At 47.2% G+C, this 27,214-nt stretch overlaps 1 protein-coding gene across 4 annotated transcripts in view; it reads right to left on the reverse strand.

Moving 5' to 3' along the window:
• RNF216 (ring finger protein 216) overlaps nucleotides 1-27,214 on the reverse strand; it is an 81,664-nt gene that overhangs the window by 37,763 nt on the left and 16,687 nt on the right. For all 4 annotated transcript variants that reach the window (XM_065684588.1, XM_065684589.1, XM_065684587.1 and 1 more), the window contains 11 exons: nucleotides 26,860-26,990; nucleotides 24,742-25,587; nucleotides 22,461-22,537; nucleotides 18,943-19,045; nucleotides 17,893-18,057; nucleotides 16,433-16,547; nucleotides 16,021-16,160; nucleotides 15,052-15,102; nucleotides 13,938-14,075; nucleotides 12,094-12,242; nucleotides 11,567-11,645 (listed from right to left, as the gene is read on the reverse strand). In XM_065684588.1, the coding sequence (XP_065540660.1) occupies nucleotides 11,567-11,645; nucleotides 12,094-12,242; nucleotides 13,938-14,075; nucleotides 15,052-15,102; nucleotides 16,021-16,160; nucleotides 16,433-16,547; nucleotides 17,893-18,057; nucleotides 18,943-19,045; nucleotides 22,461-22,537; nucleotides 24,742-25,587; nucleotides 26,860-26,990 (1,994 nt within the window). The remainder of the gene's footprint in view (nucleotides 1-11,566; nucleotides 11,646-12,093; nucleotides 12,243-13,937; nucleotides 14,076-15,051; nucleotides 15,103-16,020; nucleotides 16,161-16,432; nucleotides 16,548-17,892; nucleotides 18,058-18,942; nucleotides 19,046-22,460; nucleotides 22,538-24,741; nucleotides 25,588-26,859; nucleotides 26,991-27,214) is intronic.

A 27,214-nucleotide genomic window follows, 5' to 3' on the forward strand; every position in this document is an offset into this window, starting at 1 on the left:
TGCATCTAGTCAAGGCTATAGTTGCTAACAAGGCCATCAGGACACAAAGACATACCTTGGAATATTCCATGCATCTGGCACAGAGATGGAGCACACCACATACAGTGGCACCCAGTGAGGGTTGTATGCTTTCATTGTACTGAAGTCAGGAACATCACTGGCTGTTTCCATCACTGATCATTTTGCTGGTACTTAAATTTGCTGCGTTTTAGATTCTTGTCCTTCTGCAGATGCTGCACTATGAGGTTGTACAACCATTAACGTAAGAGGACCACAAAATGACCTTGTCGCTCACAGAGGTCTTAGGCACTAAATCCCCGTAAACAAGCAAGAAATCCACCCCCAAAGCACCCAACGCCCTTTTTCTTGCACAGTAATAAAAGCTGGTTTGATTTGGGCTGTAGCATGCAATTCAGTTACCTGCCATCACGTTCAGGAGCAGTGGGGTTTAGTTATTGGGGTGGGAGAAGAATAAATCTCGTATTTGCTCTTCATCTTCTACAATACCTTAGGGATGAGTGATGTGATCTGCACAAACACTCCCTGTTTATCACCTTATTCCCAGTGTCCAAGGCACTGGCAACTCCAATTCCACGACAAAGCTAAACCCCTGACTTAAGGAAGCATTTGCATCTAATCCTCTTTCAACCAGAGATGAAAAATCAATAGCAGAGGAAGAAGCTGGCGCTGAAGGAGACAATTCAAATTGTCCCTTTCCAGTTCCTTGATTCACATGTTAAGGGACAACCACAGCTGGCAAATGCAATCTCTGGAGCAATTAAAGAAAATTCAATTCAGGGAATGAGGCTTTTCTGCACTCAAAGCTTCATTAACCCTGGTGCCTTTTAATTAAATACGTGCACATGGAATTTTGGACAGGGAAAGCATTTGCCTTGCTGATAATGCTCGAGTTTAATGGCAAATCAGTACTTGCCTTTGAGAAAGAAAAAGAATACTGGGGTCATAAACTTAGACCTCTCCAGCTCTACAATGGCTTTATTAAATAGGAATTACTGCCCATCATCAGCTCCCACTTCACGGCAATGTCTGCTCTCCCCCAAACACTCTTAAGCTGCACTAGCAAAGCTTTGCTTTGGGCTCACTTGGAGATAACAGGCAGCTCCACCAATGCCACGGATAAAACATGAGCCAGGATTTAAGAGCCCTACACTTCTTATGGTCAGTTAGAGAATGAAGCTGGCTAGCTCCAGCAGGATACGGTTTTACAGCCCACGGAGCAGGGAGCACAGCAGCCAGCCAGCCTCTCTTTTAAATACTGTTCATGCTTACCGAAGGCTCCAGCAGGCACCAAAGGCAGTGTGCGACTAGGACAGTTTAAGGGATAATCCTTGAAAGGGGATATTGTCAAGTCTGCCCAGCCTAAATCTCCAGCTCGCTTTGTGTGTGAGTTACCATCTGACTTGTGAGGCAGTCACGCTGCTCCTGTGCTGGCTCCAGCCTTGGTCCGGAATATAAATGAAGCATGTCACTGGTTCATCCGGATGCGTGGCTGCCCAGCAGGGATGGAGCACAAACTGCTTTGCTGCTTCCCCATCTTCATCCCAATCTCAGCCGATGCACACACAGGTGGTCATGGGTAAAAGGAGCAGCAACGCAGAGAGGGAAGAAGAGCACAGACCCCGTCTCCAAGAGACTTCCACGGAATCCGCCACCTTGAGCCAGCCAGAGACAGGCTCTTGTTCCCTCAACAAGCACATGTACACCTCTGGAAGAGACAAGACTTCAGTTTGTCCTTTAAAGCATCTTTCAGGCAGACAGGCTTGTCTTTTGCCAGCACACAGGGGCCCAGTTTGTATTCTTTAGTGCTGACCTATGCATTTTAGGTGTTTCAGCTATTTTAAAGACAACAGCATGCATTTGAGGATATAACTTTCTCTAACTGTCACTTTCCATAGGAGCTGCTACATTTTACAGTAAATGACACTTCCCTTTTCACACTTGCCCCCTCTCAAGAAGCAAGCTAACATGACAGCACAACTGTTCACACTAGGCCTCCAAGGGATGCCAAATCCCAGAGGGATGCTGTGTCCAATTGAATGAAGAGGCACAGCTCCATTAACCAGAAACAGGCAATTCCTTATGTTTACAGCAGCCCAGGATTCACAGGTTAATTGCTGCATCCCCAAAATAACATTCTTGTTCTGATTCCGCGGCAGTCATATTCGCTTACATGGAGTGTGGAGAGCTGTTTGCTGCTATAGGATGCCCTTGGTACCACCAAGGACAATCTGAGCGCATCGAGTGCGACAGGCTCTCACTGAATGCACAAGTAAATGCAGCCACTTCTGCTTCCTCAGCCTTTTGACACCAACAGGGGAAGGGGCTTCCTACTCCAGCACCAGCAATGAAGAGCCCATGAATTCTGTGATGCTCGAAGCTCTACCAGGCAGAACACAACCTATCACTCCATTCCTCTGCTCCTGGAAATTACAGGTCCGTTATCAACCTTTCTGTGTGTGAGATGATCCTCCCATCTGCAAGCAGCAAAGCAGCACATGGTGGATGTGCTCAGGTATGCTACTGGGTGAAGGAGGCCATTTTCAATGCAAACCTGCTCACACAGAGCTCTGCTCCCCAGTTCTGATGCTATCATTTTATGACAACATTTCCTGACCCAGTTTCTACCTTGCTCCTCGCTCCTCTGCTACGAGTAGTAATCGGTAATGTCAGTGTTCTGGCTGAACTGCTACAGTCCCATTAATAATGCAAGAGTAGTAACAGAGAGAGCAGGAAAAAAGAGGTTTGAAGGTTAAAAGCAGTAAGAGAATGCTTTTTGGGGTGTACAGGAAGGGGAGGGAGGAGGAGGAGAAGAAGAAATGCTGGCCTACTGAGATTAGAAACCATAGGCTTCAAAAACATACCATTCCTTTCAGGTGGAAGCAGTGGATGAGTCAGTCAGGGCTAATTAGAAGATAACATGCAAATAAGAATGACACACAGAGATGGTTTTGACTAAATTAGAAGAAAACTTGTGTTTCACCTTCCCTTTCCCCCCCCCATCCTGCTGCCTCACCACTTCATCTGCCCATTTCTCTGTTACTCATGTTTTAGAGGTCAGTGGTAACCTGGCATTCCACATATGACGCATACTGAAGTTTCCTCTCTCCAGAGACCAGCCCATACGTGCCCATCTACAGCCAAACCTTTAATACCAGTAATCAGGCTGCTCCGGGTGCACCTTAACCTGAGGCTGCGCTCAGGCTGTTTATGACATGTACTCTGAACCTAAAGCAGTGCTGGATTTCAGTAGGTAACCCAGCATCTCAAAGGTCAGGGAGTCTTGTCCAGAGACAGCAGCTCCTGTGACAGCAGTACCTTCACCACCATGTAAGGCACACAAGCCTCCTGATCACACAGAATAAAGCTGCGTCCTCAACTGCATCACCTGGAAATGCTTTTTCCCCTTCCTTCCGCTAACGCCAGCGGAGAAATACTGTAATAGAGACCTACAGGTTTGGCGTTGATTCCTCAGCTGTTCCTGTTGCTGAATGAAAACACACATTGACAGTGGAAGGGCTAAACTGCCTCCTGCACTCCAGGAAGGTGATTTGTTCAGGGCCGATTGTGGTTCAGCACGGAAAAGTAGACCCCTTCCAGGGATTGGCAATCCCTACTTTGTGTTCAAGGCCAGGTTGGACATAGGGGGTTGGAGCAAGCTGCTCCAGTGGAAGGTGTCCCTGCCCATGGCAGGGGTTAAAACTGGATGAGCTTTAAGGTCCCTTCCAACCCAAACCGTTCCACGACTTTTAATACACAGGAGCTAACTTTTACATGTCTTTCAGCAGAGCTGACCAGCCTTGCTATTTCTCTCCCATTGATGGCATTTACAGTTTCCTACATGCTACCAGGTTAGTGATGACGTATGAACCGAAACGGAACGCATTCTGTTTCCATTAGCTGAAATCATATACGTATCTACCTCCTGCAATACATATACCAATAGATCACCTTATCAATGTTACTATTTAACAGCAGCACTGCTCACTCTGCCCCTGAAGAGAACTACTCCAAAGTCCTCCAGCACAAAGGGCTCACTCAGGTGACCACCCAGAGGGATAAAAAGCCAAGTTCATTGAGATGAGCTCATGAGAGAGTGGCAAAGGAGGAAATCAGAATGGGAAGATGAGCTTCAGAACTGCACTGCTTTTCAAAGAGACCTTTCAAGTCTCACTTCCTCTGCAGAGAGGAAGTGAGAGGAGCTGGAGGTTCTCTGCTACACACAGCTTCCCCTCCGGGACAATGATATAAAGAGGATGGGTGCTTTAAAAGAGGAAAAGAAAAGGAGAGCAGCCCTGAGCACGCTGTGACCAAATTAGGAAACAAACTCTACTGACAGCCTCCAAAATGGACATCATCTGCAGCAGCCTCCTGTTAGCTCAGGAAGTCTGATGACTGTGTCATCTGCTCCGATCTGTTTATGTGCAAACAGAAAGGAGAAGCAAAACACCTCCTCGCATTGCACATGCCAGGTTAGGCCAGCTCAGGGCTCTGGCACAGAGAGCGGAGTCATCAGCTGCCCTGACACAATACAGCTCAAACCCTCTGCTGCTGACTCAGACCCCTCCAAAGACAAGGGCCCTGGAAGCACCGAGGTACAGCAAGATGAGGTGTATGCAGAGCCGGGGGGGGGTTAACTCTGTTTCTGAAGTGGTGAGCCTGTGGCAGATGAAGCTGAGGTTAGAGAGCAGTGATTACTACGCCAGGAATGTGAGGGGGAGGAAAGAGAGGGAAGAGGGAGCTTCTTGAGCAAGGGCAGAACAATGTTTTTAATTTAGCTTGGGAATGGCCTTGTTTCCATCCTCTCCAACCTCCATTTCCACTGCAGCAGCAAAGTGATAACCCTGCTCTGGCGCTCTGCAAATACAAGTAGCACTGGGCAGGGTTTTAACCTTAAACTCAGAGGGCTCCTGTACACAGCTCCCACAACGGCTCAGTGGCATCACATCCTATTGTGAGGACAGACAAGTGACCCAGGGTAAGTTACCTCCCTGCTTAAAACCAATCACACAATCTGAGCACGCTGGTCCATACAGAGATTTAGGGTTTCTCCCTGATGTTGGGGTCATCTCATTGTATTACTTCCTCTCATTTCCTGCATGAAATGGAAGAACACCCCTCCTCCTCCTCCTTTGCTCTTTCAAAGGGATCTAGGAGGAAAAGGCAAAGCTTAAAGCTCACTTCGGCCTGCAGCAAGTCTCAGCCTCTGCTCCAGGGTCCTTCCAACCCCAGCAACGTGGCTACGGGACCACTTTGCCCCGTTCAGGGCATCCAAAGACCTTTCAACCCTGGCACCACTGGCCCAGGCTGCTCTTATTCCAACCCCTTGTGATGCCCATCAGTTTATCCCCAAAGACACTGTCCTGGTACTGACCACTACAGGTTCGTAGCTGCTCCCAGTGGCTCCTCTGCCTAAACGGTTGCAGGCTGTGCCCAGGGAGAGAGGTTGAGACAAGACTGCTGAGGGTGAAGCTTCCATCCCCATGTGAAGCTGTGTTCAGCTTGTCACCTCTGGACCCCTCCTTGGCAAAGGACAAAGCTACAGAAGGAAGTCAGAGCTGCTGCCTCTTATAGACCTGACACAGAGGTATTCAGTGGTCAGGGAACAGCAAGAGACTTGCTTTTTTCCTTGAATGAATATTGCTATATAAGGCAGAAAGAAAGCACAGGAGTAAGCTTTGTTGCTTGCAATTGCACTGACTTACGTGGTCTATTTTTAAAGGGACTAGGTTGAGCTCTTGTTTTCAGCAGCTTTTTTTACCCTCTAAAAGACAGACACCCCATTTAAGCTGACCTCTTTCCTCAGGTCCATTTCCAGGCTGGGCTTTGCCCTCTCCTCCTCTGTCAGACTCATTTATCAAGCGAAGCATTTCCACATACCACTGCATAAATAGACTTGACCTTGTAAAAGCAGCAGCACCACCTGAGCTCCCACTGATGGAGCCTCTTCACTCCACCATAGCAATTAAATCCAGCCCACTCCTGCCCTCTTTTCCAGGTGAGGTATTCTTGGGGCTCCTACTGCCCCTTCTTATGTGTCCTGAGGAAGGGTGGCAGGTAGATAAGGCAAGGAGTGATTTGGGGCTGATCATTGTGCCTCCTTTCTGGAAAGGGGCATTTAGGAGCAAGCTGCTGCTGGCACCACACAATTCTTGTACTACTCCTAGCCCAGACCAAGCATACACCTAAAAGCAAGATACGGGACAAGTTGTTTCCCTCTCTGGCTTTCCTGAATGCTCCCTCACAACCAGGGATCAAGGGTATGATTATGAACCATCCAGCCTTTAGGGAAGCAAGGAGAACCCGACACGTGGCTTTCCCTTGCAGCTCTCCCCATCAAGATAAAGCTGACGAGGAGGAGATCTCCTGACTCTCAGCACCCCCCTTCCAACTTTGACCCTACACACCTCAATGGGACACACCACGTGGCTTAGAACGCATGTATCCTTCCTACATGGGACTGGACTTTCAAGGCTTTGCTGCACCAGAACTCTCCTGTTATCTCTCTCTTCCTTTAGGACTTAGCAATAAAAACCTATCAGGGGGCGTTACCTGCTGCCTACAATCACCTCAACCCCACCTTCGGCCTCGGTCCCTCCCTCCTGCTGATCCCTTTGAGGCGAGATGCGCTGATCCGCAGCGCTGTGCGATAGCGTCGCCGCTCGCCCTGCCTGCGGCACAGAGCACGGCTGCAGTCGAGGAGATGCAATGGCCTTTTAAGGAAGAAAAATGAACATGGGCTGCCCAGCCTGGGAGCCGGGATGACAGACGGAAACTTGCCATTTGTTGTGGGTTTGGCAGCAGCAGAGCGGAGCGCGCTCCCATGCGCGCCGCTCGGTTCAACAGGCGCCGAGCTGGAGGAGAAGGCTGAGAGCGCTAGAGCAGGAGGGTTTAGGGATGCAGTGCTGAGGGGGAAGATGGCAGAGCCATGAAACGATGGGTTAGACCGCTCCGCTGGCCTGGACAAGCAGGAGACAGGCCTCCGGATGAAAGTATACACAGGCGCAAGTGCTCCATCCCCAGTAAGACGCACTGATTCCACACCACATTCCCCTTTCTTCCTCATCCCGGTAAATTCTGCTGAGCTGCATTCACACAGCCACAATTCCAACGGGAATTTAAACACCAGAGTTGGGCCTTGAGGTCACTGCCATCAGAAGGAAATGACAGGGGTCTGCCATAAGCAAGTGCCACCTTTGGCTCTGCTCGCCACTAAAGCTGCGGGGTTAAGCTCTAAGTAACAATTAAATCCAAATAAATAGCTCCAGGAAAAGCATAGAGAGAAGAGCAACAGGAATGGCTGAAAAGAGAATGAGACAGGGCCATGGGACCTTCAAAATGTTTGTTCTGCTGTCAGGAAGCTGAATGAGACAGCAGACTCCAACAGCTGGGAAAACATGTTGCAAAACAAGGAGAATTAAGTAATTCTCCACACGCTCATCCTACTCTCAGGCATTTTGGACAAGCTCAATCTCTCCAACCAGAGCTATTTATTTGTTTCTATCATGTTGCCCACGCACCCTGCCACTGACAAATCTTGGTATCGTTTAAGCCTAAAACCACGGCACATCTGGAGTCGGGCAGGGGAGCCGCAGGCCAGCCTCTAGCACACAACTAACGGCCCCTATGGCATGTGCTGGATGACATCCTCGGAAGGCTGTGTCATCCTCAACACATCCCCAGCTGCTGGGTACTTGGTTACACAAACATCTCCCCTTGCACCCTATAAACCACTTGGAATGGCACTGTGGGGCTGCCTCATTACCTGCTTCTGAAGCACAAGCAGCTGCGTGCTCCGTTATCACATCAAGTACAGAGAGATCACAGGCACTGCAGCTCCTTTTCCAACTTTAAGCCTTGTAATCATGCAATTTACTTGAGCAAGGCCACTCGCATCCAAGTTGCTGCAAACTGTACAACACGACTTATGCTTATTACCGTAAGTTGTGGATGCAGCGTTAGCACCCTGCTAAGAGAAGCCGTGTTCAGACACAGCTTGCTAGGCAGAGCTCTGTACAAGCTTAAACCTGTCTGGTTTCCAACAGCAAATGAAGGTTAAAAGCAGCTGGGTGCATCTGGTCTTAGCCAGCACCTTGAAATCAATGCTGAGATACTCTAGAAGCTTAAAAAAAGAAGTCCCCTAAAACACCAAGTCTCAGTTCTGCAAATTAAAAGCACGCCCAAGGATGGTTGTGGCCAGAAACCTGACCTGAAAAGTAATAAATACATAGAAATGGAGATTGCATCCATCTGCCACAGGCACATCAATGCTCATCTTAACAGTGGGACACTTCACATGCCCAGCAGGCAAACCCAGTCCATCTAGAGATGCTCTCAGCTGCCCAGTGTGAGGGTAGCATGATTTAGCACCACACACCCATACACCATCAGCTCACTGCAGCCAGCCAGCACAGAGGCTGGTACAATGAAAACCCCATGCTACGCAAAGGAGTTTTAAGGAAAAGTCTTGGGAAATGCAAGCTCCTGCAATGTGGCCTGGCTCCGGAATGAGTGTGGCACCGGAGGCTGCTCCTTGCATGCATCATTTCCATGGCAACGGCAGCTTTCACCTCCCCATCTCTTCCCTGGCTGGAAGCCCTGCAGTGCTTTGTGCTGAGACTGCAAAGAGGGGAAACCATCTCCCTTCACCAGCAATGCTGGGGATAGCAGCAAGCAGCCCAGGAACAAAAGCCCTGTTTTCATCAACACTATGGGGTCTTGGGAGGAGGGATGTTGAGCTGAAAGGATGGACTTCCTTTTCTGATGGGAAATAGTGCTTCCTCCAATGTGCAAAAGTGCAGGCTCGCTTCCCAGAGCTGCACAACGCGTGCCTTCCCTAGTTTTAACACAAGTGCCAGCTCTGGTTTGCTCTCTCAGAGCACCAGAAGGAGGAATACGCATCATGAGAGGTGAGAAATTCAAGTGCTGCTTCCACACAGGGATCCTTGTGCATAGGAAGATGGAGGCTGACCAACCAGGCTGGCAAATCCTCCCTGTCACCAGGAAGCCTGGCTCCATGCATGGTCAGGAACCCGTTTGGGAGCAAAACCTCAAAACTCAGGTCTGAGCCAGCACTGCCTCTGCCCCAGCACCAGCTCAGCCTGCAAACGCAGAGAACACATCCATAGGGCGGCTTGGGCAGTGTTTTTCCTTGGCTAATTTAAGCTTTTCCTCCACCCCGCTGTTTGTGATATTATGATTCAAGCCCTGGCCACCTAACTGGGAGCCAAACTTCACAGCACACAGCTGGAGCCCTGGCAGATGGTGCAGCCTCATCTGCATGCTCTCCATGCAGCCCTTCACTCACAGAAGGCAAAGAGCAGCTCTGCCCATTCCTCTGGCTAGTTAGCTGCATTTTGGTCCCTCCAAGGCGCAAACGACTGGAGCTGCAGGTGAGATCATAAGCAGTGACACGGGTACACCTAGAACTCCTCTTCTGATTGAGCCCAGCATACATACATACAGCCAAAATGAAGGCTTCCAGCTGGTTCCCATCACTTATTTCACAATACATCCATAGCTGGCCCAAATATTAATCAACTCTGCAAGATTTAGAGGAAAGCCTGAGAGTATCAAGATGAATTCTCAAAGCAAGACAAAAGATGCAGGTGATGGAACACAGAAAGAGCACAGGTCCACCATCTGGTCCCTCCTCTCCCCACCCTTGAAGAGCCTTGAGGTTTCAGGAGAAGCACATTTTGACCTTTCCCTTTCCACACTTCCCCTCACTTTAGGTTCAGCTGTGCAAGTGCAGTCCTTCCAACCAGAGAGGGACTCCTTCCAGGTTCAGTCATGACCACCACTGAATCCATCAGAGGCACTGCTAGCAAAGCCTATGCATCCTTTCCAACCTCTGTAGAGTTCCCTAGATTAGCCCTTTCCTCCCTAAGGGCCAGAGTTTCCTGCAAGCAAGAGCATTAACTGAAATTCTTCATTCTGGGCAGAGGAAAGATAGCTGGAACACAAAGAGCCGCTGCAGTTGATGCTGTGAGACACCACATCCTGCAATCGGAATTCCTCACCCTGCACTTCAAATCCTAAAGTCATTCAAGATTTCTAAGAAGAGCACTAAGCTACTCAGCAGATTTTCAGCTAATGAATCAACACAAGCCATCCAGGAAACCAGAAATCCAGCCCGCTGGAATGCTGAGCCTCCAGGGAGGGGGGACAGGCAGTACACTAGGAAGGAAATGAAACAGCAAACCAGAAGGAAAGGAACATTTCAGTCCTGACCCTTCCCAACACAGTTACTGCACTGCTTACACATTTTAGGGGGAAAAAGCAACTTTTGCACATGGAAGTATTCATGTTCTTCAAGCCTGAGTTTTGTACACATGTCAGTGCCACAGAACATCTTGAAAACAGCTCCTCGTTTGCAAGAACAGTGAGGAAAAAGAACGATTTAAACATGAATCAACATTGCCACCTAGTGACTGGCAAACCTCCTCGCTCCTGACACTTGGAATCCATCAGAACCACGTTTCTTTCCCGAATGCTAGATGTAGAGATGAGCAAAACGTATTTGGAGACCGGGGATCTCAAATGGAATTGTGCATCTGTCATAAGCAGCTTTCGCCCCCCAGGAAGTTCGATTTTTCACTACAAAAATGCAACCTCACCTTCTCCAGACAACACAATTTGACTTCCTATTAATTCCTCACTACAGGCAAGCAGTCAATACAAGAACAGAAAGCTACCGGAGCTACAAGCACAAGGTTAATGCCCTCGAGAGGCATGGCAGTGATTAGCAGCAATCTCTGCTGGGGGACAGGCAGTTCCCTCTGGGTCACATGAGAATTCATTGTTGTGGCTAAAGTTGTGCAAGACACCTTGCAGCTTCAGTGCTAAACACTGATAGCGTGCAGCCTTGGCTCACTGGCACCAGATGTAAGCAGGGTTCTGTGTACATTCAGGAGAGGGGGAAACATATTTCCTTGCTTCTCTTTTTCCCCCAGAGCAGATGGTGCAGAAGCAGCAAGTTTTCCCTCCTCCATCCCCCCGTTGGGGATGACAACTCTCCCGTTATGGCCATTAGCAGATTTGGAGGGAAGCACAAGGATCTCCTGCCCTTTGACTGTTTCAGTGAGCTTTTCCAACAAGTTCTTTGTCACTTCCAACTGAATCTGTATTCGGGTGACAGCGTAAAGGAAAAATGCAGATGCTCATTCTCTTCAGGGCAGCACATAAGCTTGTTTCAGCTCATTTTCCAGAAGTTTCGTTACATAAAGGACTACAATTTGGTTTTATGCCTTTTAAGCACTCATCTCCCTGCTCACCTAAAACGTTTCTGTACATGCAAGACAGCAGCTTACGGCATCCATAAGCTTTTTTAGCCCACATCTTCCTAACAAAGGAATACTGGTGTCTTTATCAACAGTGCCCTGAAATCCATCTGTCCAGCCACACACTCATATAGAACAGCAGCAGGATCCAGCATTTCGACTGCTGCCCCATGCAGCCACATCCTGCTCCTAGGAAGCACAGGTTGTCCTTCCAGCAGTCCTGCCCAACACTCCAAAAGAGACCAAATGGCAAATATCCCAGTTACCTTTCTGCAGCGGGGATTGGGGCAGCTGAACCGCTTCACATCATGGTCCAGTAGAGCTGGGAAGTTGCAGAACGGACACCTAGAGCCCAAAAGAAGATGCCATCAGTGCAGAATGCCAAAGGTATCTTTGCTGCAAGGGGATTCAAATAGTTCTGTGGTAGTTAATAAGGCTGGCGACCAAATGCCTGTCACCAGGATGTGCTGACTACTGCCTTTTTTGCTCATATTTCTTCAGTCACTCACAGTCAAAACGTTTTATGCTCAGCACTGCTTTTGACCATGTAATTTAGAGGATCAGCACAAAGCTGGCAAGCAAGTCTTAAGGGAGATGAGCCTATTGAATTTTAATCTGCTCCTAGAAAAAGGCAGACCAACCTGAATACACAGAGAGATTTGGACAGGCAGAAGCCTGAATGTGTAATACAACTCTGAAAGCTCCCCATCTTACAGTGAGCATACATTTAGGGTTTCAGGGGACAGTTCTGTACATCAGTAAGTGCAGTCTGCATCCTTTGCTGGACACTTACCTGACAAGCTCATCTGCACAGGCAGCAGCCACCTCCTCCTTAGCTTTCCGCTCATAGTATTTGTTGAGGATGTTCTCTGGAAGCACCTTCTCCAGCTCACTGGTGGGGAATGAACACGTGCAACTGCCCTCCATGCAGCTGAGCTCTGACTAGGGTTGGAAGGAGAGAGCTTGGGTTCAGGGTGATGCTAACAAAAAGCAAGACTTGGTACCCAGAACATTTTCAAACACATCACTGCAGAGCCTTGCTTAGAGAGAATAGAGCTTAAGTTAGCACACGACTGCCAGAGAATGGGTTTGCTTATGGAAAGGGCAAGACTAGTCAACGAGTCAGGCCTCAGACAGACAGTGGGCATGAAGATGGTGTTGATGGCTGGGATCACAGTTCACTCAAAGCTCACTGCGACCATGTAGCAGCCTGTTATTACTGTATGGTCTTTGCTGACAACTAGCACTCTGCTCACACACAGCACGTTGCATTCTTTAGGGTCATATCAAATACAGCTGCTAGTTTATATGTTTATATAGATCCCAGACTACAAATGCATCCCACAGTTTCATCCTCGTACCTCAAGGCAAAGGAGCATGCACATCTCGGAGCATGTTCATGACTTGTTTATAGCTCAGCTGAGTACCAGGGTAAATGCTTTCTAAACCGGAGCCTAAGAAAGTTCATAGCATCGTAGAGGAACCAACTCCCAAATTAAGTTGGGAACACAGTGATGTTATGTAGGACAAACACTCTCAGGTAGGAGGAGATTGGCCAAGTCAGGCAAGAGTGTTCTCTGTGCAAAGAGAGTGGTTTATTAAGAAGAAAACAAACCCCAGGCAAATGTAAGTTATTGTCACTATGAATAGTGACAATGTTTAACGGGTTAAAACTTAAACAGGGGAAGTTTAGATTGGATCTAAGGAGGAAATTCTTTCCTGTGAGGGTGGTGAGGCACTGGAATGGGTTGCCCAGGGAGGTTGTGAGTGCTCCATCCCTGGCAGTGTTCAAGGCCAGGTTGGATGAAGCCTTGGGTGGGATGGTTTAGTGTGAGATGTCCCTGTCCATTACAGGGGGGTTGGAACTAGATGATCTTGAGGTCCTTTCCAACCCTAACTATTCTATGATTCTATGATTCTATGAATAGTGTGGAAAGTTCTCCTAATAATCCCAGTTGCTCAGCAGTGAGCATAGAAGATGGAGGCTGGCAAAACTGAAATCCTGTTCAAAGATCCCACTCTGATGGAGAGACTGACTGAATGGATTTGGATTTCAGGACACAATTCCATTTGAGTATGTCCTTGGAACAAGTCCAGAGGAGGCCACGAGGATGATCAGGGGCTGGAACACCACTGTACGGAGACAGGCTGAGAAAGTTGGGGCTGCTCAGCCTGGAGAAGAGAAGGCTGCGTGGAGACCTCAGAGCAGCCTTCCAGTGTGTGAAGAGGGGCTATAGGGATGCTGGGGAGGGACTCGTCATTGGGGACTGTAGTGACAGGACAAGGGGTAACGGGTTCAAACTGAAACAGGGGAAGTTTAGATTGGATCTAAGGAGGAAATTCTTTCCTGTGAGGGTGGTGAAGCACTGGAATGGGTGGCCCAGGGAAGTTGTGAATGCTCCATCCCTGGTGGTGTTCAAGGCCAGGTTGGACAGAGCCTTGGGTGCCATGGTTTAGTGTGAGGTGTCCCTGCCCATGGCAGGGGGGTTGGAACTGGATGATCTTAAGGTCCTTTCCAACCCAAACCATTCTATGATTCTACATCCAATTAAAGCAACAACATTACACAATCACAGCACTGTGATCTCCCAGCAGCGTTTTACCCATCTTCCCCTCATGCAGGTGGGAAATTCTTACCTTCCCAGAGCCAAAGACTGCCTCCTGAGCATATTTAATTAGGCACTCCTTGCAGAACAAGTGACCATCTGCACACTGAGTCAGCTTCTCAAACGCAAAGTCCTCGTAACAACAGCGGCACTCTATCATCTGCCCATCCTGCAGCCATAAAGAGGTATTGGCATCATCATCAGAACATCAATAGCTATAGCAATATACAGACACATGCAACTGCAAGCTAGAAGCACTGCCAGCATTCATTCTAAAAAGAGCCACAGATGTGCACCATTCCATTAGTTACCCTGTTTGCTTGTCAAAACTCATTAAGCACAATCAGAAACTCAGTTTTAAGTAACTTAATAGCCACACGTCCTGCTTGAGAGGCTCTTAAAAGCCACAGAAAACATAGTATTTAATAGCTCTTAGCTTACAGGCAGAGAAGCACTTTGGGTTCAGGAAGGTTCAATTGCATGGAAGCAGCATTCCCACCATTCTTATGGGGAAAAGCAAGCTTCAGATCTAATGCCCTCTCAAAGAACATTTGCCCATCTGCTTGGAGAGACCTTGTCTTGGCCTCTTCACTACAGGGGTGAAGAAGCTTGCCTCTTAAGTAGTAAGTATGCCCACACCTTTAAAGGTCCAATATCTCCAAAGTCCGAAGAGAAATGGGCACTGAGAAGGACAAGGTAATCTACTCAACTTTTCTCTCTTTACTTAAAGGGAAAGACCCAATTTTCAGGTTTTTAGAGCCCTTCCTGCAAATGAGGAAAGCCTGCTGGAGTCAGAGCTCCAACAACAGCATCTCTGTTTTAAACAGCCATAATGGTGGTAGCAAGGGCAAGCCTGGTACTATTCTATTGCCATGTTTGCTCTGGACAGTCAAGATACAAGCAGCAGCTAATTGAATTACTAGAGATCATTACATGCATCAATACTGCCTTGCTGGACTCAGCTCTTGTCTACCTTTGCTAAACACCAGCCAACACACACTCTGCAGGTTCTGCCAGCTCGGCAAACACAGCACAGTACAAATGCGGCTTCAGGAAAGCTCCGTTCCAGAAGCCAAAAGAGTCTGTGAAGAATTTAGTGTAAAACAGCATCTATGCTGAACTCGGATCACATTATAGATACTGACCTTCTGATACTGCTCCTCATTCATCTGCAGAGCAAGGAGGAAGTCTGCATGCTGTAAGAGAGACATGTTCACCTGTATTTATGGCATAGATAAAGCAATTTTACAGCCTCTACGCTCTTTTACATTATCTCAGGATTTAGAAACCACCATAAAAAGCTCCCTGTCTGCTTACACCACCACTCAGCCCATCCTTCCAATCCATTAAGCTATTTATGATTCAGCTAAAACAGATGGGAGAAGCGAAGGATCAGGAACAAAGACATGAATTCTGTATTAAGGAGAGCTGCTGGTTCAGGTTTCCATGGGCAGAGATGATCTCACCCAATGGACCCCTCCAGAGAAAGCCCCAAGGAACATTAGCTTTGTGATTAAAAGGAGACACTATCCATCTGCCTAAAAGGCAAGGATCTTTAAGAAAGGACTCTAAGTGCAGAGCTGTGAATCCAGTCTTTCCTCAGACTAGAAGAGAAGACAACACAACAGTGGGTGTTGCAGTGTTCTCCCTTGAAACACACGGCCCTCAGCACAGAACAAGATGATCTGGAGACACAGGACTGCGAACCCGTGGAAGGCAGAGTGAGTGGACAGACTGCCTTGGGCCTGGTCATTATTCACCATCAACACTGAGCTGCAGTTACAAGGCCTAAAGCAGCAGAGAAGCCTGCTACCAATTAGAGGAGTTAGTTAGCAGAGCTTTTCCTGCTTCACAGCAATAAAAGTCCAGAGCAGTGTTTGCAAAAGCAACAGATGTATAGTTGAGAAAATAAGAAACTCAGTGCTTGGCTTTTTTCCTTCAAAAATCAGTAATTTGGGAAGAGTCATACACGTAACAGGTAGCAAAAGGCAAAGGTAGTCAGTTATCCAGTGTCTGAATTGCTCCAAGAGGCAGATTTCCATGTTTAGGGCCAAGACTTTTATACCAGTTGAAGTTGTTTGCACCATGAGATCAAAGCAGCTCCTACCACTCACCTCTGCCATCTCTTTCACTTTCTGCTCATAGAATTCCTGCTCCCGTAGCACCAGTGGGAGAAGGGAGCACTTGTCATAGGACCTCCAGTGCCGCCTCTTGTTCTCCAGGAAGAACATGCGCTTCTTAATTTTCACATCCCCTAAAGCAGAGTTAAAGGCACAATGAAATGGATATGGAGCAGCCAGAACTATGCTTAAATCCTTCTTTCTCCACGCATCACACTCAGCATCTCAAGCAGCACTGTACCAAGCAGAGGTACTAAGGAATACCTCCAAAACCGATGCTAGACATTGACAGAAGCAACTCTGTTTTGGGACCACATCCCTTTCCAAGAACAGCACTTCCTGCTGCGAGCCAGTTCTGCTTACAGCAATGATATGGAGAACACAACACATACAACTTGCTATTTACCTTGTTCAAATTTGAAGTCTATATATGAATACTGATTCATCTCTTTCTTCCTTTTCCGTTTCCCACTGGTTTCGGTAGACAGCTCCTGCCATTTTTTGATAGCATCTGAAAAGGCCTAGAAAACAAGAGACAGACTTAAATCCTGTGCTCCCAGAAGAAAGCAAAACCACAGACTTCACATCAAATCAAAGCACAGCACAAACATGAGCACGATGCTGATCCAAAACTGTAAAGTCAAACACCCCATACAGAAGCAAATATAGCTCTTTATTTTGCTCACCTGGTCGCATTATGTACTTATAAAGCAATCATTCCATAAATCCAAACCAGCTGAATGATACTTCACACCACCTATTGTGTAAAGCTATTTCAACTCCATCTGGTGTCCCCTTTGATGCAATGGAGCTGGTTTAGCTTTTTTGTTGTTGTTGTGTTTTGCTTTTCAGTTAAAAAATGAAGCTCAAATACTCAATCGAGCAAGTGAGGGGCAAGGGATTTTTGTTTAAGACCTGGAATAGCAGAGAAAGAAGCTCCAGCAAGAGGAGGACAACAGAGCAGATCCAAGTCAAACGCTTGAAGCCACATTTACATTCATTTTGCTGATACATAAACCAAGTGTCTCTGCAGCTTCATTACAGTGACACTCTTTTACAAGGAACAGACCTCATAGCAGCCTTCTAGTATCTGAAGGAGGCTTATAAGGATGCCAGGGATGGACTCTTCACTAGTGACTGTAGTGACAGGACAAGGGGTAACGAGTTAAAACTGAAAGAGGGGAAGTTTAGATTGGATATACGGAAGAAGTTCTTTACTGTAAGGGTGGTGAGGCACTGGAATGGGTTGCCCAGGGAAGCCCAGGTTGCCCATGGAATACTCCATCCCTGGCGGTGTTCAAGGCCGGGCTGAACAGAGCCTTGCGTGCCATGGTCTAGTGTGAGGTGTCCCTTCCCATGGCAGGGGGACTGGAACTGGATGATCTTAAGGTCCTTTCCAACCCGAACTATTCTATGAGTCTAATACAGGACTCATTCCACAAGTCATCATAAAAAGAACAAGGACAGGGAAACTGGGGCTTCTTTTCAATTCCATGAAGTCAGTTAACTAATAGCAGCAGTTAAACGTTAAGTGTTTGAAGATTTAGCTAAAAGTCTAGGTTTTACTGACAATTATACGACACTTCAGCAGCAACGTATGGGAACGCTTCTCAGTTTAATGCATCACCTACCATCAACTAGCCAGTTCTATCAGAGAGAAGTAAAACCTTCCCGCAGCATTCTGTCTGACCAATATATTTTGCAAGTCTCTTCTAAATGGATTAATACATCTTAAAAGGAAAGGAAGAGCATTAAAAAGCCCATAACTGCACACTAGCAGATGGTACAGTGAGGCAAAAGACACAGCACTGCTCTGTAAAGATGAGGGATAACCCTAGGAAAGGAAAAAGAGTTGAACCGGAGAACCTTTCGTGTGATTGCATAGTGTCCCTTCAGTTCACGTAGTGCCCACTTAATGTCTTGGCTGCTGAGCATTTTGAAGTCTGCCATAAGGAGATCAGCTGCCTGAATAAAGCACCGCTGATCGAGTGGGGCAAGCTTGAAGAAGTCAAAGTAGTCCACTTTAGGCACCTAGGGAGAGAATGCAAAACACATAAGAAGGCTGCTGTAAATATACACAAGAACATCACAAACCACTCTTTCAGTTATAGGGACCTCCTGCAAGACCAGCCCAAGTTCAGGTTACATGGCACCCAGTTCTGAGCATCTATCTAAGCATCAGTCCAGAGCACAGCATGGGTGTGAAAGCCTACTGGTCTATGCACTTGTGTGGGTAACCTGCCCCGAGCTGCACCATGCAGCAGCTCTGCTCCTAGTAGGACCCCCACCACACAGTTTAAAGCCATTGTGAATGGCTGCATGAGACAACTCAGAGAGGATACATTTAGGTTGCTGTAAAGCCATCTTTATTGGCTTGAGGTTGAGAGATGCTTCCAAGAGTAGAAAGAGTTGAATACCCATTCGGTGTTTCTCTCTTAGGCCTCACACAGCTATCTTAATACACTCACAGCAGCTCAGAGAGAATGTTTTGTCAAATGGACTGTATAACAACTGAATAAACAGAAAAACCAAGAAGGAGGCTGAAGGGCAATGCCTGAGGCCACACAGGAGAGACACAAGGGCCAAGTCTACTTCATGTGACAGAACAACCATGGAATTCTTGTATTGTTATTACAATGAACACTTCAGATGGGGTGGCTGACAGGCAGGCAGGGCAAACGGTCTTAAAGAGCAGCCTTGGTGCAGCGATGCGACAGCAAACCATGAGAGTCTTGGAAGTCATCTTGTAAGCAACTATCACTACTTAACACTGTCTTAAATGCACCCAAAGGCTTCCTATGAAAGTAAAGCTCAACCAGGCACCCTACAAATATGTACTAATAAAACCAGATATCCCAAGCTCCGCTCAGCTTGAACGGACTGGACAAGAGGCATGCTGCAGATGAGGATACTTGCCTTTGTCTCATCCTGGCTGGGAAGCAAGCTGCTGCTGGGATTTAAAACCACTCTGCCTTCCTTCTTTGGGTAATCTGGATTCTCCAGAAGAAAGTTACAAAGCCTGTAAAGAGAAATAAGGTTACTTGAGGGCCCAGGAGCTCACGGTCATTCCTCATTTGTCTGATTTTCAGTATCTCAATATGAGGCTGGGCAGGCAAGTCCCAGCCTGCCCTGTAAGAACCAAGGGAGGTCCTAGACTGGAGCAAACTGCAAGCAAATGCCTTAGACTTAGGTAAAGACTTAGGTAAAGGCTGTATGACTGCAGAGGGAAAGCAGAGATTTGCCTTTCAGCAACTAAATTCATATACATGAAGCCTGTATGGGTGAGCTGCTAACAAGCCTACATCTTTTGCCATGGCAATCAGGCTTCCTTCCTCACTCCCACCCATGTGAAGTGGTACTTGGACTAAGAATTAAGGTGAACTAACTTTCTGCTACTCTGGAATTCACATTATGAAGACCGTAGAAGAAAGAAGAGTCCCAGCATCAGCAGCATTAACTGAAATCTGTGGCTAACACAAACGCATCTATGGCAAAAGCAGCATGCAAACCCTTACAAAACCCAGGAAAGGCTGATGTCTTCCTCAAGGAAAGGTTACAGATTCAAACTGGAATTAAAGCTTCCAGTCTCGACCTACTTACAAACAGAGCAGAGACAGAAACATGTTTAAACTGTGTGACCATACAATATGTACTCTGAATACAGGTGTCATTGTAATAAAAGCTTGAAATCACACCAGATTCTCCACCTTCCACGAGAAAGTGGTCTAATGAGAACAGCATTGAGAAAATGATCACTAAAACTTGCTAAAGCAATTGCACACTAGCCTGTGAATGCAGCAGACCTGAGCTCCTACCACAGACAATCCTAACTGGCAGGTAAATGGAGTTTCTGGCTTAGGAAAGATCCTAACAAGCAGAATACCCCATTGCTGGAGAGCCACAAATACTTTAGAAGCCCTTGTGAAAGGGAAGCCTGCTGGAGGCTGTCTGAAGCAGGCTTTCACTGCTTATTCTCCACCATCACTACCCGGTGATGTGCTGGCTGGGTCAAGTAACAGAATCTGTTCCTCAGTTTCCCCAGCTGGAGAATAATATGCTTCATAAAGAGCTTGGACAAGCATTAGCATCTGTAAAACTTGTTGAATGAGAAGGTGCAAGGCTGCAGCAAAGACATAATTGGCGCTAATTCACATTCCTGATGTCAGAAATCAGTCCCTCATTAAGAAACCTGGACTGGTTTGAAGCATTAACCCACTATCAAGGCACGATTACTTTAGCCCTGCTTTCACATTCAAAGCAGAGGCACTTCTTTCTGGTTAATCAGGTATTGACAGATTGAGCCAGAAGCTTTTGACTGAGCGTGAATGCCTCTGCACTTACAAAAGCTGAATGGATGATACCCTGCTAAGAGCAGCTCCCACATCTTATCCTCCACATCAGCTGAAAGTTTTTTTATGATGATCAGCTTGGAAAACAACAAAATACCTTGGCACTGAGCATTTAACAGATCCCAGCTCCCCCCCATTGCATCCTTTTGGTCAAAGATAATTGTTTTAATCCAACAACACAGAAACCTCAAGGAGCTCAAACACGAGGGTATCAGCTGGGGCTCAGTCAGGATGCATCTGAACTGTTCTGCATGTTGCCATCTCGATGCTTGGGACTTCCAGAGACGTTAACCTTCAGTGTCTGACAATTAGAGAAGTGGGTCCCAGCACACAATGCATGCACGCTTGCAGCACTGTTCATTAGTATCTGCACCACAGGACACAGAGCCACTTAAAAGCCTCATCCCTACCAAAACCCAGCCACCCTTATTTATTGTATTTCAAGCCTGATTCGGCTTGACACACCATGGACATCAAAGGGACCCTGCCAGCAAGGCTGACCAGTGCTTTGACCCATCTGTTCTCACACAAAAGATGCAGGGGCAACTCAAAAAGCTAGTTTGGTTAAAGGGATAAAAATATGGAGAAGAAATCTTTATCATCCAGTGAGTGGGTAACGCACCGCTGAGCAGACACTGTAGATGGCCTACAGGGAAGCCTGTAAGCACCTTTTCATCTCACTGGGTCTGTGGCACACAATGGGAGACATTTCAGGAGCAGAAGGGAAGGAACACGTTAAGACTGATAGAAGCTGATAGTGTGATTTAATTCCATCAGGCTTCACTAAATCGCCCCAGGACACAATAACAAGTTGACAAGTGATAGGGTGCTGCAGCCAGATGTGTAACTTCAGCAGCCCCATTGCTCCCAGGAATGGCTCTACTGGTCTTCTACGCACAACCATCTACAATGAGGTACACAAGTATGTAGTATGGGCACCCAAAAGTTTCTCTCCTGCTGACCACACCACCACTGCAGGGAAAGCACTTTAGAAAGACAAGAAAGGAGTTACCTTCTTCCTAGCCAAGAATCCCTACTTTGGACACACACCAGCACAAAGGCAGCAGAATAGGCAATCTATGCCCAATGCATTGGATCATCCTAGTTTCCTTGCCAGTTTCCTTATTTATGGTCCAATAACTAATTCCAAGCCTCACGCACTTAAATGCTGCTTAATTAGTGCCCTAGTTAATGGGAAAGGGGCATTGGAGTAATACAAGAGAGGGAATACCCTGGCAACCAACACCTATTCTTCATTCTTGTATCACACAATAACTAGTTTCAACATGTTTGAGATAGCAGTGACAGCTGTAGAGACAAAAACACAGAGAGAGGGACCACCAAGCATCACACACAAGTGACTTACTTCAAACCACTCTCCCCTCTGTGTTGCTGGTGCCAACACAAGTAGGAAAGCAAGTCTTCACCCTCTTTTTCCATTCCTTCTATTGCCCTTCCTGGCTCCTGTTTCTGCTCAGCTTGACCAAAATCGGTCCCTTAACAGGTATCTAGAGCCAATCCTACCAGCCCTTAAATGTGTCTGCTCTATTCTAGCTGCAAAAAGTGATGCGAGAGAACTCAAACAGTACCACTGCTACTGGCTTAAACACAGGGCATAAAAGCCACCATGATGACAATAAATAAGGGAGTCCAAACCAGTGTCATCTTTACCTGGAAAAAGCCAAAAACCAGTGAAATTAAGAAGCAGGAAACTCTTCTCCAACCCAAGAGTCAGCAATCCAGCTTCTTACTCTGTTTTACAGAAGTCATCTCAATACCTTAATCCTGACACCCTTTTTAAGAAGTCTGGTAACAGTTAAGAAGTGATATTTAATCTTTATATAAGTAAATGATCTTAAAAGCAGAGAAGCTACAGCACAAATGTAAGAATTAAAGAGACTTTAAGAAAAGCTCTATTAGAAGGAAAAATCCTAGCAAATTCCCTGCTCTTTGGCACTGTCAACACAGTGCTGCCTCCCAGCCTGGGTATGCTTTAGAACAGTGTCATTGGCAGGTGGGGAAATGGAAACGTGACTGCAGCCAACCTGTTGTATAATACACCCTGGCTCTTAGCTCTGTACTTACACATTTAAGTCACAGCAGTTCCTGATGATGATGAGCTCTTCAATGTAGTCCTCCTTCACATCTGGGAATCTTGCTTCCTACAGTAGGAAAAGCTACAGGTTATGGAGGTCTGTGTAGCACAACCGAGTGAATAGCACCAAAGACACAGAGTTACGGGTGTATCTATCACACTTATGAGACAAGGGCCAAAACAGGCTTCAAGAGACCACTTCTATCCATCCAGCATGGATACTGCAAGGTGCTGGCTTCCCTTTGCTCCACAGGATGATTGCTAACACCTCTTTCTCACAAGAAGGATATGGGTAGTGAGGTTCGGCATGAGCAGGTGGCCTAACAAGCGATTCAGGCTTGATGGAAAGAAGCAAGGCATGTAGGTATGATCTACAACACAAGAAAAGCTAATATTTACCTTCAGACAGAAGATTAAGGAGCTCCAGACTGTGTGCTGAAATACAACATTCCAAAGCCAAAGGAAAAAACCCAACAATACGTATAACCCACCCAAAAGCACCCAGACACATTAGCAACAAGATCAGACCGGACAACAAACCTTTCCTGGCATTTCTGTGCAAGCTTTCCCCGCATTAGCCACATAGCAAAGAGCACCCATTGCTGCTCTCCTGACGGGTTTCTGTACAGGTATTGCGACTACTGCACCAGATGGATTCTGCTTTGCAAGACTGGACTGGTCAGGGTTGTCAAGCAACTCTGACAATGCAAAAGTATCTACTTCCCATCTCAAATCAAGTCACCCATCCACAAGGTAAGGCTTGGAAAGAACTGAATTTTGCTGGACTGGTACTTAAATCCGCAGATGTCCCAAACAGAACGAGATACAGGATGTGGAGGGAAGACTTAGAGGGAATGGGAGTGGTGGTGTAAGATACAGATGAAGTGAAATACACTCTATTGCAAAATAAGTATGCTGGAACAAGTCCAGAGGAAGGCCACGAGGATGATCAGGGGACTGGAGCACCTCCCGTATGAAGACAGGCTGAGGAAGTTGGGGCTGTTCAGCCTGGAGAAGAGAAGGCTGCGTGGAGACCTCAGAGCAGCCTTCCAGTATCTGAAGGGGGCCTATAGGGATGCTGGGGAGGGACTCTTCATCAGGGACTGTAGTGACAGGACAAGGGGTAACGGGTTCAAACTGAAACAGGGGAAGTTTAGATTGGATTTAAGGAGGAAATTCTTTCCTGTGAGGGTGCTGAGGCACTGGAATCGGTTGCCCAGGGAGGCTGTGAGTGCTCCATCCCTGGCAGTGTTCAAGGCCAGGTTGGATGAAGCCTTGTGTGGGATGGTTTAGTGTGAGGTGTCCCTGTCCATGGCAGGGGGGTTGGAACTGGATGATCTTGAGGTCCTTTCCAACCCTAACTGTTCTATGATTCTATGATTCTAAGAGAGAGCCTTCCTCCCTAGCAACCAAGGGGAGGAGTGTGCATTGAAGGGGAAAACACAGAAACGTGAAGCTTCACCACTTTTGTTTTGTTTTTAAATATACAGAAACTGCTGAATGTCCCAAAGGTGAAGGAACACCCTTCCTGGTGGTTCCATTCTGGTGGTTAGTGCCCCTCGAGCTCAGCTGCACAGGCAGAGTCAGAAAGGGCTGGGTGGAGTTAAGTTCTAAGAGTCTTCATGCTGCTTACCCAGTAATCCCTCAGTGCTACTCCCTGGAAATCCACACTGCAAGGGCAACCATCACCCCCTGAGCACCATGATGGCTTTAACACAGCCATGGACCACACTGCTTTAGGAAAGGCAGCTGAAAGCAGCCATGGCTCTCAGTCTTGCGTCGCTAAGCCTTCTCTACCTCACCTTCTATCCCTCTTCCAGGGTTCAGTGTCTCTTTTGCTCCTTTAGCTCCACATCCATTCCTAAGCAGCTCTATAGTGTTGGGTTAGGAATCAACCAGACAAGAACAAACTAGCAGAACCAAGAGGGCAGTAGCCTTTAAGACTCCTGTTATTTCACCTCAGTGCACCCTTGAGACCCTGCCATCAACTCTGCCAAATCTCTCTGGCCAAGAACCCATCCCAGAGCAAACAGTGCCCTCAAGATTCACATCCTCTCAACACTTCTGTTAGTCTTTCAAAGCAGAGTTTCCCAAGACAGTTCCTTGCCTGCTCCTCACCTGCTGCATAGCTGAGTCTCAGCCAAAACAAAGAGGATTTGCAGCTGAAGTCAACAGGGCTGTGCTCTGAGCATGTGAAACACTACACACCTTGAAAAACCTGTCTGGGAATACCATGCACACAGAAGGCAAACAAGCCCTGGGAATACTTACTGTCTCTCTGATGAGCTGTGCAGTGAGGTCCTGGTCCTGCCCAGCAGCTCCTTGTTCTGGAACATTACTAGAGCCAAGCTCCTGGCAGCCCTGTGCAGGGAATGCTGGACCTGGCTGTTCATTGTCTACCGCTGCCTGTGGACCCGTTTCTTCCGGTGGATGTGCTGGCTGGGGTGAAGCAGGACCTGGAATCCCATCCTGCTGTGGTTCAGGTCGTGGGAAGGCCGGCCCAGGAGCCTTCTCCCCATATGCCCTTAAAGATCCTGGGTCTGCTTCAGGCTGCCCTTGCTGAGGAGCACAACTATTTACTACAGCATGTGGCTCTCCTTCCGATGGCTGGACGTGTGGATGATCCAGCTGGCTGTCCTCAGGGACTGCCTGCTCTGCAGGACCCGCATCAGCTGGTTCTCTAAGGTTTTGCTCCGGCTCCAAGTTCTCTCCCTGGGTTTCCACCTTTTCTTCCTGTTGTGGTGCAAAGTCTGAATCCTCCAGAATAATGACTTCTTTGTCTGTGGGCTGCGGGCTTGTAGTTATTGCTGGAAGCAAACTTGGACCAGGCTCCTGGTTACTTGTAAGTTCAAACCCAGGGCCATTAAGCTCTGATGATGTGGGCTGTTGCAATGCAAAGTTCATATTCTCACCCTTGCTTGGTCCAGCACTGCTCTCCACCACATGGTTATCCTGGTCTCCCTGGCTGGACAGAGCTGGGATCACATTTTCAGGATATGTGCTCCTCAAGGGCTCAACAGCACTTTTAGATCCTCTTTCACCCACAGCGTTTGCACACTGCCATTGAGCAGCAGGTCTGATGACATTGGAACGTGGAAGCTGTTGATGCTTTGGGGTCTAAAATGAAGATAGACAAGAGTAAGTAAGCAGGAGTTCTTGTCTGCATGGCAGAACCCTTGCTCCAGGTGATCTTTTGAATCAAATCAGGCTCCTGATGGGAAGCAGATGAAGTCTGTTTAACAAAGTCCTTAATAAGGCATAAAACTGCAACCCACATACCTCTGTTGCACTGAATTCCAGCCTCAGTCTATCCCCAAGTGCTAAGAGAACATCTGGCAGAACTGGGCATGCACAGGACTTTCATAGAATCATAGAATAGTTAGGGTTGGAAAGGACCTTAAGATCATCCAGTTCCAACCCCCCAGCCATGGGCAGGGATATCTCGCACTAAACTATACCACCCAGGGCTTTATCCAGCCTGGCCTTGAACACTGCCAGGGATGGAGCACTCACAACCTCCCTGGGCAATCCACAACCTCCCTTTCAGAGTGAAATAATCTCCTTAACTCACCTCAGCTCCCATTTCCCTCCCATTAGAACAGCCTGGGAATGAGGAACTAACTGCTGGCATGTCTGCATTCTTACCGATTTATCTTAACAGGCAGAAAACAAAGCTCGAAGCATTAATCTCTGGCCTTGTTCTTCCTCTGGCAGACAGGCTGCTGTATGCCAACAGGCTGAATATTCTCTGCTACTGTTTCCAACTAAGAAATACGAAGGTCAACTTTGGAACCCATTTTCTCAAAGCCTCTGGGTTGATTCAACATAAAAGTTGAATATATTCTTCATATAGCTTAGATACGAAATTAGACACTTAATCTATGCAAGCTAAACCCTTTGGCCCTCTTCTCTGTGACTGCCTGTGCCAGTGGAAAGGTTACAGGTGATACAGGTGGGTTGGCTTTGTAAATATGCAAAAATATAAGCGCCTGCAACAGCCCAACAAGAATCTGGATAGGATAAAGGGATCTAAAGCACACAAGGCCAAACAAGGCATGGTTTGAAAACCTGCCTCTGAAGGAACATCCTATCCTTTTATGAAGCACTCCATCTTTCTGGATCTCAACAGATAGCTTTACAGAAGCTACAGCCTTTGTTAATTAGAACTTTAAATACAATAGACTTTAATAGTCTAGATCTCCCCTCCTGTGCCCAAAATATGATTAAACAGAGCCAGCAAAATGCCATCATTTCAGCATCCATTCCAGACATCCTAAGTAAATTACCATAACTGGACCAGCCTCTCAAAGGAACACATCAGGTATTCACAGGAGAGTTGGCTATAAAGGCCATGAATAAAGCAGGGCGAGTACAAGAATGACAAATTACCTCCTCCAAGATGACTACATCATCGTCATCTTCCTCACGCTGCTGCTCCGCTGGTGCTTCCAGCAGAAAAGGTAATTCTTCATCCGAGGAATCCAATGTCAGGATACCTTCGTACCTGCAGTCTATCCAATCTGTGGGACACATGAAGTCAGCTATTTGCTCAAGGTAAATAACTGAAACCGCAGGGCACAGGCACTGATACATCGCAAAAAGCAATCTGCGCATTTGCATTGCGGCAATAGGGAAGAAGCGCTCAAAGGCCACTGATTCTTCAGCAAATGCAGTTGTGGCACAGTTACAGGATCTCCTGCCTTCCTCAGCCCCTCTGAGCACAGCCCCTGCACAAACTACAGCT

This window comes from Lathamus discolor, chromosome 6 (genome assembly GCF_037157495.1).
Source record: "Lathamus discolor isolate bLatDis1 chromosome 6, bLatDis1.hap1, whole genome shotgun sequence".
Taxonomy (NCBI): domain Eukaryota; kingdom Metazoa; phylum Chordata; class Aves; order Psittaciformes; family Psittacidae; genus Lathamus; species Lathamus discolor.